This window comes from Salvia splendens, chromosome 16, assembly GCF_004379255.2.
Source record: "Salvia splendens isolate huo1 chromosome 16, SspV2, whole genome shotgun sequence".
Classification (NCBI taxonomy): domain Eukaryota; kingdom Viridiplantae; phylum Streptophyta; class Magnoliopsida; order Lamiales; family Lamiaceae; genus Salvia; species Salvia splendens.
Window position 1 is genome coordinate 7,857,653 of NC_056047.1, and position 16,945 is coordinate 7,874,597.

Below are 16,945 nucleotides of genomic sequence, written 5' to 3' on the forward strand. Positions count from 1 at the left end.
TCGTGGAGGCCTTTCATGAGTCCACTAACTCCTAGTTCGGTCGAATGCTGAGACCGAACTGCTGGACTTTACCGATCAGCTCTTGCCGATCTGAGAGGAGAGCTTGACTGGTCGGCTTTTACCGAGCTGTAGGCTGAGTCCGAACTCTTTGGTCGTGCCGAACTCTTTGGTGCCGAACAGATACTCTTTCTTGGGCTCTGGGCTGATGGGCCGTCACTGTTATTGGGCTTGCCATTAGGGTTTAGTTCGTACCCCATCATCGTTGTTCCAAAAATTTTAATTTTCCGCTACTTTGGATTCATAAATAGTTCGTAGAAAACTTTCTTGCGTGGACCAAACCAAAAATATGTATTTTTGGCCATTTTCATAAAAAACTTTTCGTTATATTCTTTATTCTCTTGCAAAATAAATTGATATACATATTGAATCTTTAGTAGTATTTCTTATTTAATATTCCTAAAGATTAGGAATTTAGGATGGTTGATTTTTTTTACCCTAAATAATTCTGTAAATAGATGGTATCATTTTTATTATTTTTGTAAAATATACGTAATTTGTAGCGTGACAATATGTCTTATGTATAATAATATTACCCGAACTTAGTAGATAAAAACTAGTAAGACATGGTACCATTTTTCTTCAAAGAATCGATCGTGGTTTTGATTATTAACTAACATTAAATTTTCGATTGTGACTGTATAAACTCCACGAAATTTATTTGGCTTGGCAAACTAAATTAAAACTATAGTTAAGTAATGCATCCAATGGAATTATTTATTCTAGTACCGTATGGAAACTAAGAAAGTCTATGTTCAATTGCCTTAACCTGACGGCATTAAAAAATCAACCCTTTTCTACATTTCTCTACATGATTTTTTAATATGCCACAGGCTACTTAATTTTATTATAGTAGTAATTATTGTTTTCTGTACTCCCCTAATATTTTCATGAATTTAGTTATGTTGAATTGACAGATTAGTTCGAATTAGGTTCAATGGCCGCTAATTACTGCGTTATTAAGTGTGATAGAGCTGAAGAAAAAGGATTAAGGAGTGCATTAATTGTAGGCACTAGATGCTCTTAGAATTTAGGTTTGGCTGTTTTTCTTCTTCTTTAGAGCATCTCCAATGCCGGCGTCAAAATCGCGACGCCGATTTTTCGCCGACGCCGGTTCTGACGCCGAACCATTGGAACCGGCGTCGGCGAAATCGGCGTCAAAATCGGCGTGGCCATGCCGATTCGCGCGATGACGCCGGTTCCGACCCGATCCTCACGGCGCCATTGTAGGACCCCTATTCGGCGTCAGATTAAAAAAAAAAAAAAAATTCCCACAGAAAACACTATATATACGCGCTTTGAACGTCATTTTCATTCGCACCACTTGTTTTAACGAGTACTCTCTCTACCTTACTTTCTGTTCAAGATCAATAACGAGCAATGGAGAACAACTACGAAGGTACTCCAGTGACTCCCGGGGGATGGTCTCAGACTCCCCCGCCTCCCGGTGTAGGGTCTCAGACGCCCCCGACTCCCGGGGTAGGGTCCCATACTTCCCCGGCTCCTGGGGGAGGTGGTTGGCCTCCGATGACCGGGTACTACAACATGTACCCGTGGCAGCAGATGATGCCGGGGTGGGCACCCGGCATGCAGCCCCCTATGCAGATGATGCCGGGGTGGGCACCCGGGATGCAGCCACCGGCACAGCAGATGATTCCCCCGGCGCATGGGACGCACGGGGGGGACAACGCCTATCGGCCGACTTTTGATTTTTCCACCGGTTCTTCGCACACATCGACCCCAACGGATGCACAGTATAATTGTTATTAGTGATGTGGATAGGTAGTGTGAAGGCTATGTGAGGGCTATTTGATGGCAAGCTGATGTGGCAGGAGAATTGTAGTGCTGATGATGTGGCAGTGTGAAGGCTATGTGAGGGCTATTTGACGTCCAGTCTTACTGGAGATGCTCTTATGAGGACTTTTTGTTCACACCATACTTAAAAAATATTACTCCACTAATTAGTACACTTTAATTAAATATAAACCATATTCATATTTTATGCTTTAATTATAAATTAATAATACTATAATTAGCAACTAATAGAAACTTCTGATATGGCAATATTAATGTTGATAAATATTATATTAATTCTACAATATGGTTGGTATTATTCTATTTGTCATGACATTATTAATTGTAGCAGTAGGATTTGAAATGAAAATTTGACTCCAACTTTTATTCCATCTACATTGTAATGCAACTCTATATTAAAGTCTAATTACATACATTAAATCAAGATCCCATCCATCATCTGTGGACCTTTCTAGTTAGTTTTGCAACCTCTATCAATTCATATACTCTTCCAAAGTTCCTATTATGCAAATATCTCTCTCTCTGTTTCTCTCCCACACACACACATCTTAATTTATTTGCATCTAATTATATTTACTTGGTAGATAACTTATCAGTTTTATTTCGGATGATTCTTTATTAATTAAGTAGCTTTCATGAAAAAATGTACTCATCACATCTTTGGATGCATGTTTGCATTTCAAGTACTATAATTTTTGAAAATTTCTTAATTTATTTAATTATGGATGCTTATACCCACTAATTTGTTCGGCGGTCTAATTCCTATATATAATTGATCTTAATTTGTGATTAGCTATCGTCGGTGCATCTTTATGCATATAAAGAAAAAAAACTAACAAATAGTAAGCTTTGGTATACCAACCTCTCTCCCTCTCTCTAGAAATATTATAACTTGCATAACTAAAGCTAATATAGAGTAAGGCCAAATATTTTCAAAATAGTGGGCATTTTATGTTTCCCTGGCCCAAATAGTTGATGCTTAGCTCTTTATTTTATTTTTTCTTCTCTTTGATTCCCCATTCCCATCATTATCATTAAAACCATGTTATAAATCTCCTTTTTGTCATTCACTTATTAAATTCCCTTGACCTTATTAAGACTTACTTATGTACGCGGAAATGTACAATTTATTTAATATGAAAATATTTTGTCTCCATGTTGATAATAATACTTATGTGAGTATTTATTGAAAATAAAAAATTAGGAACACAAGAAACATAAATGAAACCAAATCATATCTTCGAATTCAAGATTGAAGTTTTATTAAGGAGTGCTTTTTCTTGTAGGAAGAGGAGTTGAGTGTAGTTATTTTTAGAGTATTTTCTAAAAAAATGTTAATGGGTATTTGGAATGTGGGCTTAGTTTTAAATAATTGTATGGGCTTAATGAACGTTAGAGAAAGCCCATTAGTCTGACCATAAGTTTAAGACATTTTTCCCCGTTTTCGTTTTTCCTCTTGTAGATCAATCTCCTCTCGACTGTTCCAGCTTCAGGGTAAATCATTCACAAGCTTCATGTTTTCTCTGTTTTAATGTTGCAGATTTCGAATTTTCTCACGTTACTTGAGCTATAATTTAATCTCCCTCTCTTAATTTCTTCAGTTAACGTGATTTATGATTCAAAATCTAGGGTTTTTTTATTGTGATTTCAGCTCGTGCTCAATTTTAGTCTAAATGAAAATGGTCATAGACACGAGAATGTCAAAATGTGTGCTGAACTAAGCTCGTCCCTTCTCCTTACATAGATATTGATTTTCATATTGATTTTCAAATTGATTTTGATGAACCTGAATTCGATAAAGTATTCGCATAGTCGCGTTATAGCATCCATAAGTTTGATCAATTGGTTGCAGATGGGATTCATAATGGAATTTGCGGAGAATTTGGTGTTGCGATTGATGGAGGATCCAAACGAGAGAGACAGGAAAGCCAGGGAGAGATTGTACGAACGGAAGGAGCAGTGCAAGAAGACCATAGAGATGCATCGCTTGCCCCTGCGCCCCTATGGCTTCTGGACATTTGAGCGCCACAACGCTCAGATCTTCTGGGATGAGCAGATTAGCAATGTCCAAGGCCGCCGTGATCCATACGATGAAGTCATTGAGGAATACTCCAAATAATTGGTGAGCTCCTCGAACTTTCCTATGTAACTTTATTACAAAATTCAACACTGACATTGTCTGTGACTTTGTGTGTTCATATAGTTTGTATTTGTGGCACTTTAGGAGTAAAATACATAGGTTTCTGAGTTTATGTACTCTATGAGACATTAAATGGGTGAGATAAGTTTCCCCAAGTTAAAGATAATTATCTGGTCACACAGGCTATAGAGGATTTCTGCTTGTTCAAGATTAACTCTTAAAATGCAAATGGTGTGTGTGTGAGAGTGTACATCGGGGTATCTTTACACTCCCCATAGGACAAACAGATTTATGCATCCCTGCTCTTAAAATCAAGAACACCGGTTGATTACAGTTTAGCAACACTCTTCGATTTTTTCTTTTGCAGCTATCTCGTTCTATCCTTTGACAATGTATCATGTATTTGGCTGCAAATCTTTGGTTTAACGCCTTTTGTCTCAGTCTCGTTAGGAACAGGGGTTCTTGTGTTCATACATTATCATCTGGTATAACCACTATTGTCCACTTCTAATAAATGACATTGAGACCCAATTCTGGATTATCACCTGGAATCGTATAGTTTCAAAAGTGAGCAACTGTTCACTAGAACTGCTATGTTCTGAATCTGAATAGTCTCATAAGTCAATACCTCATACCCAGGTTTTAGAGTTTGATAAAATAATGTGTTATGTATGGGTTCTCTCTTGCATGTGTGTAAGGTATGCATTGCCGCTGCAATATGTGCCTTATATTCAGTTTAGGCCAAGTTTATCTCTTCTTTGTCCAACTCTTTAAGCTGTTTCCCAAGCCATTTGGATAATATGCATGTCCATGATTAACACGTACACTATGTAGAGCTACTGCCTAACCTCTGCATCAATTTGTCTATTATCGATTTGCTAGTTAATCATGTGAGGATTTGTGTAAGGAGCTGCGTCATCTAAGCTATTAACGTTATACTTATCTTTCTAGTCCCGACATTACATATGCTGGAATGTAACTAGAACTCTGCATTGTTAGATTTGCTACACCGGATAATTATATCTCTCTTCTTGCAGGGGATAAGAAGGGCATTCAGTTATACAGATGCGGGGTGACCTCTGTTGAAGACAATGATTGTATTTGGTGTTCACTGGCAGTGTGCTGTTAGATTCGAACTGATTTTCTTCAGCTTGTTCGTTGTAATAAATTGCAGAGACAAAAGTTAAACACTCAGTTTGCTCAAAGCCTCAAAATTACGCTCACAAGCTTCGACAAATTGTTAAAACTAAAAAATCTGTATTTCAACAAAGCTTTGATGGTTTTAAGTTCAAAATTGATCACGCTTTCAATACAATTTATTTTGAGCTGTTTTTTGTATATAATATAATATAATATATGTGATAAAAAAAAGCATGAAGTATTGATTTTGACCGAGTAGAGAGTCCAACCCAACGCAAAAAGAGTTAATATAAACCGACGACACCATCTTCAAATAGAGGGATTCTAGTACAGCTTTAGCATGAGCCAAATGTACAAGACAAAGAAGGATGATAATCAAGCTAACAAGTTGGTCCAGGAGTTATTTACAGAGGCAAACAAAGTCTGAAAACCTACTCATCACACACTTGAACAACCCTAAATCTACTCCTCCTCCTCCGAGTCACTCGAGCTGCCAGAGTCAGTCTTCTTATTGGCCGCCGCCTCAACCTGCTTATACGCCTTCTCCATTTCCTCGATGGGGACCAGCGGGACATAACTGAAAACAGTGTGCCCTTTGGAGCCCAAGTCTTTGACAATGCTGTTGTACTTCTCCGACCAATGTGTGGCTGTCGGGACAGCTATCTCCAAGACTCCGTGCAGGGCCGGGAACTGGTTGGCCTTGTACCACGCCATGGCCAATCCGCTCACTGCAACATCCTTTGAAATCTTGCCAGCATGGGAAATGGCTGCAACTGGACCCTCTACTTTAGCTTCCTCAACGAGCTCTAGCACGATCCGAGATGCTTCCTTTGCTATCGACTGAGCCTTTATGGCCGCGACCTTTGCTGCAGCCGGAGCACATTCTCCAAATTTCAAGCTTGCTTCATCAACCTACACCAACAAAAAAAGTAATACTCAAACAGAACTGACTGATAGAAATCCATGGGTTCCATCCTAAAACCAATTGGTGATAGGAGGAGGGCCCATGAGACTTATATACTAGTTTCAGTTTTCTCTTGACACCGATGTGGTGATAGGAGGAGGGCCCATGAGACTTATATACTAGTTTCAGTTTTCTCTTGACACCGATGTGGGACAGTTATATGTTATATTTTTAGCTTCAATTGTCAACACCCTCCCTCAAACCCTTCAAGGTGAAGCTTGGAGGGGTTGGACTTTTTTCTAATCAATTGGACAATCGGCCCAATTTTTTTCGATCGGTTGGACCACTTGGCCCAAATTTTCAGCCCAGTTATACTGCTGGGTCAGTCATTTGTTATATTTTTAGCTTCAATTGTCAACACCCTCCCTCAAACCCTTCAAGGTGAAGCTTGGAGGGGTTGGACTTTTTTCTAATCAATTGGACAATCGGCCCAATTTTTTTCGATCGGTTGGACCACTTGGCCCAAATTTTCAGCCCAGTTATATTGCTGGGTCAGTCATTTTTTTTCAGTTTCAGCCCAGATATACTGCTGGGTCAGTTAAATATGACCCACAGTCGGCGACCCGCTCTGATACCATGATAGAAATCCATAGGTTCCATCCTAAAACCAATTGGTGATAGGAGGAGGGCCCATGAGACTTATATACTAGTTTCAGTTTTCTCTTGACACCGATGTGGGACAGTTATATGTTATATTTTTAGCTTCAATTGTCAACACTGACGGACTAAGTATTGAGAAGAAACCAGTGAGAGTATTGAGAAGTGAAAGTAATACTCAAACAGAACTGACTAAGCTGCTGCTCAATGAGCTAAACTAAGATAAGCCAATAGATATGGGGGTGTATGATCTCTCAAAACAGAAAATAATATCTCCCAATTATACAATGATGAGTTGAAATTAATGAGTAATTTACCTCTAAGCAAAGCATAAACATGGATCCGAAGTTCAAAAACCCTAATTTAAAAAGAAATCGTAACACACCGAAGATTTTACCTTATTGTCGAGGAAAACGAGGATATGAGCAGGAACGCCTTTGAATCTGTCGAAAACGGGTCCAACGACGGCGGTGACGGTGCTCTCGACCTTCCAGACGGTGGATTTCAGGGGACCGGAGTTCTCCTTGGCGTATCCGTAGAGATTCGTCACCACAACAGCGGCGTTGATCGCAAGATACCTAACGAATCCGAGACGCTTCAGCTGCACATCACTCCTCTCAACCTCAATCTCAACCTACAAAAGGGGGGAAAGAAAAGGAATCACACAAAAAGTAAGATCAAAACATAAATCGAAAGCAGATCAGCTGCAATTACCTCGGCCGTAGCCATGTCGTTGGTGAAGAAATTGATTACTAGGTTTTTGTTTGCAGAAGAAATTGATAGGTAATGAATTGACGTTAGAATCCAGGGAGAGAAATGGGGTTTAAGAAGGAGGGTGTGGGAAGGGATCGACAATTGGGTGAATTGATGGTGCACGTGGTGACACGTGGGGGTTCATATGTAGCAAGTCGTTACAATTTAATAATGAGATGCTTTGGGAATGATCTTCGTTGCTCTAACTTCTAGCTTTTGCGACGAACTTTCTCGAACTTACCGACTCCCCCATCTCCCATTTATTGGTCCATTTAAGATTTACTTAATATTTATTCTATATATTTATCAGTTTATTATTTTACTAGTATTAACATCCGTACTATGCACGGCACATAAAAATTTCAAATATTAAATACAAAATATAATAAATATATAAAAATAATAAGAATTCAAGGCAATATGGAGATTTAAAAAAATATAATTGTAATTATCTTGTCTCACTCTAAACGAATGAAGTATAAACAATAAAATTAATGACTAAAAGAAGAAGTGTGACTAATGATCAAAGAGTATGAGTTAATTATAATAAGATATACAAATAAAGAAAATATGTGTGAGTAAAGATGTTTATTATCAGTGTTATGCAAGTCATTAATCCAAATAAAATGTAAATTAATATATAAATATAATAGCTTAATTTAACAAAATTAATTTGAAAAAAAATATATAGAATATTAAATATATCCACATTAAATATATGAATGATTTATATTGATGCGAAGCATATTTCCTATTCTTTACCCCGGTTTTTATGTTAATTGTAGCTCACCAAGTCGTGCTTTGAGTGTAGTTTCGGGTGTTAGAAGCTGGAAGTTCGTCGAAAATGCATAGCTGAGATTCCAGAGAGTTCGCCCGGTCGGGCGTTTTGAAGTTGCTAAACGCCCGGTCGGGCGTTTCCATTTGTGCATGCGGAGTCCAGAAAGTTCGCCCGGTCGGGCGTGCTGATTTCAACTAAACGCCTGGTCGGGCGTTTCCCGCGAAGCCACGCAGCAGCCTTAATACCCCCAAACTTGAACACTTGCTCGCCCCGAGCGAGGTTTATTTTCAGCACAAAAACTCAACACAAGTCTACCCCGCAAAGAAATTTTCATCACAAAGAATCATGTAGGGACGTGAGTGCCAAAATCTGAACCCCCAAACTTTCCAATCAAGATTTCCCACTCTCAAGAACAATCACTCATCCCCTTAAAACTTCAAGTCAAGATGCACTTCAAAGTAAGTCCAAACATACGATCAAACAACTCAAACCGTCATCATTGACTCATCAAGCAATACTAACCACATAGACTCACAGATTTCAAATCGAACTTCTTTAACTTTACCAAGTTCTTTACACAACATCCACAAGCATCAACGATAAGGTCCAAGGTCTTATTTCAAGGTTGTAATGGGGCTAGGGACGAGGTAGGATACATATGGATAGTGAGCTCGAAGGCTACACAATTGAGTGTCAAATTCTTCCCTCCTACAACTTCCTTCCAAAGAACAAACAACAAAATATTACAACCAAACTCGACCCCCCCCCAAACTTGAGATCTATTCTAGACAAGATTACATCAAACAAATATAGAAGCTCTATCTTTATTCCATCAAACTTTTTCTTTTTCTTTCTTTCTTTCTTTTTTTTTTATAAAGACCTCGACTTTTGCAAATTTGGAGGTCGTCTTTTTTTCTTTTTTCTTTCCTTTCTAAGAACTTCATTCTTTTCACATTACATCAAGTCTAGATATGTCTACTCTTTACAATTCACCACCCACACTCAAACTCAAACCACAAAGCTCAACTTGTATTTAGCACCCAAATAGTAGCAAGGTCTATCGATGAGGCTAAAATTAGGCTTATTTCAGTGGCTAAGTGTTTGGCTAAGTGTTTACACAAAGAATAAGAAATTAAGCTCAAGGTGGCTTCTAGGGGATCATTCGATGGACTAGGCATGTGATCATTTGGCCATGGAGTTCATCCTAGTGCCTTATCCTCCCATATCGTTAACACAAACGAACGCAAGCACTTCACTCGATAAAGTAAATCAATCCAAGATAATTTCCACAAGTCATGTGATTTTCATACTCTCCTCAACTCAAGAAATCGGTTGTAATCACAACATGCTCTTTCAATTAAATTCATGCACCCATTCCATTCATCCTAAGCTTCAAAGTTCAAGTAAAATTAAGTAAGATTTCCTAACCAGAAAGCCGAAGATAAAGCATGCACCCGTCAACTACATAGATTCAAAACATCTTTATCACGCAAAACACCCAAAAACATACATCACAAATCATTCATAACCCCCCCAAACTTGAATGCATCATTGTCCTCAATGCATGCAAAGAAGACAAATAAAGTAAAGGGAAAGGAAACTCCCCCAAACTTGGCATGACGTCCATAGTGCATTCGGGTGGGAGGGTGGGTGTAAAAATCCTTTGCAGGTGTGCTTCCTCCTAAGCTCCAATCCTAACTCCCAGTTGCTCCTACAAAAAGAACAAAAACTACAAAAAGAAACACTCAATTCAAAATAAATGTTAGAGGAAAGAATTGAGCAAACAAAACCTCCAACATATGAAATCAAAAATAAAAACAAAAAAAACTTGGGTTGCCTCCCAATCAGCGCCTTTGTTTATAGTCGTTGGCTCGACCTTCTTCATCCTTGTCTACCTCTATCCAGGCTCCAATAGGCGCTTCCCCGCCTTCTCTTGCTTGATCACCACATTCTCTCCATCTACTCGAAACATGACCGTATTTGTCTTGGTCTCTATCACAACATCACCGGTTGCTAAAAATGGCCTACCAAATAGGATAGGCATATCCTTGTCCTCTTCCATCTCTAGGACAATGAAGTCAACCGGGAGTACAAATCTATCAACCTTCACCAAGACATCCTCGATGATACCTTTTGGTTTCACAATTGAATGATCCGCCAATTGTAGGTCAATGTCGATTGGTTCAATCCTCGCTTCTAGACCGATTGACCGTGCGATTTTCAGAGCCATCAATGATATTCCCGAGCCTTGATCAAGTAGGCACTTTGGGAACTTCTTATCTCCCATCTCACATGGGATCACACAGCTTCCAGGGTCTCTTCTCTTTGCCGGCATCTTTCCCTTCACAAATTGTGAGCAAAATGCGCTCAATATCACCACACCATCGTATTGTATCTTCTCCTTTTTCGCAATAAGATCCTTAAAAAACTTGGAGAATTTAGGAAAGTGTAGGAACAAATCCACCAGGGACACATCTACATTAACTTTCCTGATAATGTTCATCATCCAATCGAGTCCTTTCTCTTGAATTATTTTCCTACCCTTCTTCTTATTCTCGACTGGGAAAGGTGGTGGCGGGATAAAATCTGGAAAATTAAATGGACACTTCGGGTCCATTGCCGGACTTAGTGGATTCATCTTGTGGATATCACTCATGGTTGACTCTTCTTTTTCTTGTTGACCTTCCCTAGCTTCGGTAGTAGCCCACTCAATCCCCTCGTCCGTCCCTGCGTGCGAGGTTTGTGAGCCAAACAACTTGTCCGCCCCTGCGTGCAAGATGTTCGAGCCATTTTGTGCATCTAGCATGATTGGAGACTCAAGATCCTTTCCACTTCTTAACTTAACTGCCTTGCACTGTTCAAAACCTTTAGGATTGGGCACCGTATCACTCGGGATAGCATTAGGAATTCTTGTGTGAGATGCTGTAGCAATCTGCCCAATTTGAGTCTCAAGATTCCTCATTGTAGCTTCTAACTGCCCAAATTTTTCCACGGTCTTTTCTTTGAAGTAGTCATTCTCCTTTTGACTCTTAGTCATAAACGAGAGAATCTGTCCCAATTGATCCTCGACTGATGGCTTCTTCTCATAACCCGGAGGTTGAGTGTTGTACCTCCATTGAGTCCCCGAAGTGTTGCTAGGACCAGCTTGATTCCAGGTTGCTTGTTGAGGCCTCCAATTCTGCTGATTGTTGTATTGGTTGCTTTGGTTGAAACCTTGATGATGGTTACCAATGTAGTTCACGTCCTCCACTGGTGGCCCTTGAAGACTTGGACATTGATCAGTGTGATGTCCACCTTGACACAACCCACACTTCATAACGGTCACTGCTTGAGGTTGAGGAGTTAGTTGAAGAGATTTCACTGCTTTCGTCATTGAAGACATCTGGGTACTAATGTCCGCCAATTGAGCCTCAATGGCTGTCACTCTTTCCGCATCTTTGGTAGCACCAAACGTATCTCATACCTTCTCAGCCGCTCTTCTTGGATTATGCCAATTCCTTTGATTGTTGGCCAACCTTTGGAACTAGGCTCTCACCTCATCATGCGTCAAATCATCCAAGTTCCCGTTTGAGCCTGCAGTGACTAGTCCCGTGCCCTCATTGTTGAGACCTTTGTAGAATTTTAAAAGGTCATGCCCCGGAGCTAGTCCATGACTTGGGCATTTCCTTAGCAATTCATTGAACCTCTTCCACGCTTCCGCAAAAGACTCATCATATTTCTGTCAGAAGGTAGTGATCTCATCTCTCAACTTCTCAATCTTCATCGGAGAGTTATATTCCAAGAGGAACAACATCTTCAACTCTTGGAATGTGGCTATGTTGTATCCCGGAATAGAATCATACCACACCCGTGCTTTATCCCTCAGTGAGAAAGGGAATAAGGCCATCTTAATCTGATGATGGTCCACATTCGGGGGTCGATGAGAGTTCGTCAATTCATAGAACGCGTTGAGGTGGCTCATCGGATCCTCATCGTCTCGCCCATGGAAGAGATTTCCCCCATTCACCAAGCTAATGTAATGAGGAGGAATGTTCACGTTATCATTCGCGTATGCGAATTCTCCTAGAAAGTCGACTCCCGACCTAAGAGTGTCACCGAACCTTCCTCCAGGTGGTGGGACAGCGTTGTTGTTATTATTGTCGGCCATCGACTCAGCTTCTAGATCACTGTCACTACTCTCAAACAATGGGTTATCTCTGATTGGACTCGGCGAATCTTGTTGAATTTCAAACCCGGCTGAACTTCCTGACCCTTTCCTTCTTTGATAACAGAGTAATTCGAAAGGTGGTGTACCCTGAGATCTCGTGTGCATTCACGACTTCCTCTTTTTTTTTAGTTTTAAAATTTATTAATTCAACCTACACAACAGAAAATACACCAAGCACAAGCACAAAATAATTCCTATTACCGAGAGCGAGACCTCTCGACAACTCCGGGGTAAGTACTCTGAAACGTGTGTGCTTAAGTGAAAACTAAACTACCTAAACTAAGAGTTAGCTAAATATTACCTAAAATAATACACTCCTTCGTCTTCAAGTCCGGATGTGGTAGATGACTATCACACCGTAGAACACGAACAATGTACCTAAAAAACTCAAAAAGAAAAATCAAACAAAACAAAATAAAAACTAAAACAATTAAGCATAAACAAGCTATTGCCTCCCCGGCAACAGCGCCAAAACTTGATGCGATATTTTAGAGTTCCCAAACAATGTATAAAGATTATCAAGTTCAATTATTTAAACTCTAATAATACTACACTACTGCAAGAATACAGTATCGTAGTAGTATTTCAAGTGTCGATCCACAGGGAGGCGAGATTGCTTACACTTAAAAAGACTACACAAAGCATGTAAAGATTTTGTTTTGATTTTGAGAAGGTTAACTAACTTAAGCCACTAAAGTGAGGTTTTTAACACGTGAAAGACAAGTCACTCCAAGTTGTTCTCTAAGCTTGCGTTGTTACACACCATTACAACGAACCATATGACGGGATTAAAATTATCAACCTAATCGCGTGCACTGAACATGTCTACGACGTATAGTTCACAGTCAGCTGAACACTTGTTCCATGAACCAGCTTTCAACGACATTTAATTCCTGCAGAAGCGCGGGAACAAATGTCGTCTACTATAATTACTTACCTAATCCACTATTAATTTATCCTCTGAACAGTTCTAAAACGATAGCATACCAACAAACGATCAATCCTAAGCTATGTTAAAGAGACGATAGTTAAGATTTAACAACACTACATCATTAGCCAAAAACGTAGCATTTTAATTATCAAACACATTGTTGGTATCAAACATACGATTCAAGGTGTTAAAACAAATGCACAAGCCTAGATTACAACTCGGAGCAACGAAGAGAGCCTAGCCTACACACATAGTAGAATGTAGAAATAAAACCATAGATGTGATGCTCTCGTCGAGTGGAGTCGGGATTCGGGAATGGATGGTCGGAATAATGGCCGGAATGCCTTCACCCTCTTCTTCCTCTCCTCTTTTCTCCCTCTGTCTTTTTCTGTCTCTCGTCTCGTGTGTCTTTTTCGCTTGTTTTTTTATACTCAACCGTCGATTGAAACTGCTGAAAACTGCTTGACATTCCGAACGCCCGATCGGGCGATATTAGAAGAGGGAATCGCCCGACCGGGCGAAAGGCTGCTGCGTGGCTTCGCGGGAAACGCCCGACCGGGCGTTTAGTTGAAATCAGCACGCCCGACCGGGCGAACTTTCTGGACTCCGCATGCACAAATGGAAACGCCCGACCGGGCGTTTAGCAACTTCAAAACGCCCGACCGGGCGAACTCTCTGGAATCTCAGCTATGCATTTTCGACGAACTTCCAGCTTCTAACACCCGAAACTACACTCAAAGCACGACTTGGTGAGCTACAATTAACATAAAAACCGGGGTAAAGAATAGGAAATATGCTTCGCATCAAATATCATATAAATTTAAAACTTCTTTGAGAAGTCAAGATAGAAAATTTTATTATCCAATAATCACACTTTAGTTGACTATTTATTTATTCCATTTAATTTCATACTATAGCATAACTTGATATACATGTCGAAAGACTAAGTGAATTTTTTGTATTGAAAAGAATAAATTTCTTGCTTCCCGCCACAAACACATATAAAAAGTAAATTATCACTTAAAATAACGATAATATTTTATGCATCTTGTTTGTTTTGAATAATGTGACAATTTACACTACTCTTTATATTAAGAAGTTATACAATCTTTAAAAGTTATATTTAATTTTAAATATATATAATTTCATTTTATTCCGTAATTTAATCTATAAATTTAGTAGTATTATTTAATTAATTAGAGGTGAATTAAAATATAAGAATTAAAAACTTTAATTGAGTAAATATAGGATGAAAATTGTAATCATTACATATTTGTATTTTCGTTTAGCTCGTGAATTAATTCGGAGAAAAAGTATTGCAATAAAGGATTAAATCTAAATTTTAACTTAAATGAATGGAAGATAAATTAAATTCTCTATTATATTTTGAACCCAAATATAAGGCTAATTAATATATAAATTTAATAACTTAATTAAAAAAATTAATTAATGGTATTGCTCTATTTAAATGTGTTTTAAAACTTCTTCAAGAAGCTAGCATTTTATTAGACCATTATTTGTCCAATTGTTTTTGCCTTCAAAAATTGTTTTTTGATAGAAGACACTCCATCTTTCTATTTTCCCTCCAAAAAAGGATATTAAGGTCTTTTCACCCAACTTGCACTTTAGATTAAGATAGATTACTCTTTGTTAATAAAATTCACTTTCTATTAATTTTATTTTATTTATATTTTAATATGAAGTATAAAATTATTATTATATTTATTTTTTTAAAATAGAAATTCTTTTTTTTGTCCGTTTCCAAATAAAAACTCTAATTTTTTAGAAAGTGGACCCCCCATTATCCACTAATACTAATTTTATTCACACAGTTCAATAATAGTGACAAGTGACAACATTTTTTTTCAGCATGCGATTTAAGAAAAAATGTATTAAGTGAGTTAAGTAAATAAAGGATAAAGTATGAAAAGAGAAAGAGGAGAGAAATGAAGAAAGAATAAAGTAAGAGATAGTAAAATAAGTGAAAAGAAATCCATTGACTTTTGACTCCACTATTATGGAACGTACTAAAATGACAAAATGACTCAACTACTATGAAATTAAGGGAGTACTATTTCTTCTACTTTTCTTTCTTACTTTACTTATTTTTTCTCCTATCTTTTTTTATTTACTAGTAATTTTTACATTAACCTCGTGCCGGTTCTAAAGTTTATATTTTTAGGAAACGGAGGAAGTATATGAAATTAGGATCCATTTTTTATAAAAAATTTGATTCACTTTTGTTATAGTATTTCATAAAATATGAACGAAGTTAAAGTGAGTACTCTATTATAGGAAGGTAGTACAAATATGTTTGGGTGACACTTTGTATTTATGACTATAAGGCTATCCACTACGCTGTCTCTATATCGTCCCTTAAACCGTCCCTTAACTACTATTTGACCACTATTTGAGGGCCCCACTGTCCTTTTTTCCTCCATCCCTTAACTAAGGGACGGAACCTGCAACGCTCCGTCCCTTAACCGTCCCTTATTCCGTCCCTTAATTACTATTCATTTAATTTCATTTTTTATTTTTTTTCCAACCCAATTCAATTTAAACAAACACAATTCATTAAAATTAAAACAACATTACAGCATAAAATAAAAATACAACTTAAAATTTAAAAAAAAAAACATATTTAAAATCTTAAAAAAATAAAAATGACATAATTTAAAATACAATTTTATACGGACATCCTTGAATGTTTTATGTTTCACTTTCGATGTGAGACAAAATCATTCTTGGTTCATTCAAGGATGTCGCTATAAAAGAAGAACAACCAAGAATGACTTTGTCCCACATCGAAAGTGAAACATAAAACATTCAAGGTTGTCTCTATAAAAGAGAAGCAACCAAGAATGACTTTGTCCCACATCGAAAGTGAAACATAAAACATTCAAGGATGTCTCTATAAAAGAAGAACAACCAAGAATGATTTTATCCCACATCGAAAGTGAAACATAAAACATTCAAGGTTGTCTCTATAAAAGAGAAGCAACCAAGAATGACTTTGTCCCACATCGAAAGTGAAACATAAAACATTCAAGGGTGTCTCTATAAAAGAAGAACAACCAAGAATGATTTTATCCCACATCGAAAGTGAAACATAAAACATTCAAGGTTGTCTCTATAAAAGAGAAGCAACCATGAATGACTTTGTCCCACATCGAAAGTGGAACATAAAACATTCAAGGCTGTCTCTATAAAAGAGAAGCAACCATGAATGATTTTGTCCCACATCGAAAGTGGAACATAAAATATTCAAGGTTGTCTCTATAAAAGAGAAGCAACCAAGAATGAGTTTCATAAATTCGCAAGCCCATCAAATATATGTGGGCTATTACGAATTTCTTGTATTTAATTATTTGTAAAAATTGTTTTTAAATATAAAAACGATTTTTATAAATAAAAAGTATTTTTTTTTTAATTCGATTTTTTTAAAAAAAATGATTTATTGCGTCATCCGTTACGACGCCCACTCGCGGGCCAGCGAGTGGGCGTCACGCATGCATCGGGGGCGCGCCACGTCGCCCGGGCGCGTGACGGGCCGGCGCGTCCCT

The 16,945-nt window shown here is 38.0% G+C and overlaps 2 protein-coding genes and 1 non-coding gene across 3 annotated transcripts; 1 reads left to right on the plus strand and 2 right to left on the minus strand.

Moving 5' to 3' along the window:
* Nucleotides 1-5,436: 5,436 nt before the first annotated feature.
* On the minus strand, nucleotides 5,437-7,608 carry LOC121772482 (REF/SRPP-like protein At1g67360). Its single transcript, XM_042169611.1, has 3 exons — nucleotides 7,428-7,608; nucleotides 7,111-7,347; nucleotides 5,437-6,064 (listed from the first exon to the last, which is right to left on the minus strand). Exons 1-3 carry the CDS (start codon nucleotides 7,440-7,442, stop codon nucleotides 5,615-5,617), a joined length of 702 nt encoding a protein of 233 aa, XP_042025545.1. The 5' UTR covers nucleotides 7,443-7,608; the 3' UTR covers nucleotides 5,437-5,614.
* A 2,533-nt stretch (nucleotides 7,609-10,141) lies between these two features.
* LOC121770125 lies at nucleotides 10,142-11,617 on the minus strand. Its single transcript, XM_042166918.1, has one exon. The coding sequence runs from the start codon at nucleotides 11,615-11,617 to the stop codon at nucleotides 10,142-10,144; it is 1,476 nt and encodes a 491-aa protein (XP_042022852.1).
* A 271-nt stretch (nucleotides 11,618-11,888) lies between these two features.
* LOC121773091 lies at nucleotides 11,889-11,995 on the plus strand. The gene has a single exon (XR_006044664.1). It is a non-coding gene; the product is annotated as a small nucleolar RNA R71 (small nucleolar RNA).
* The last annotated feature ends 4,950 nt before the right edge of the window (nucleotides 11,996-16,945 follow it).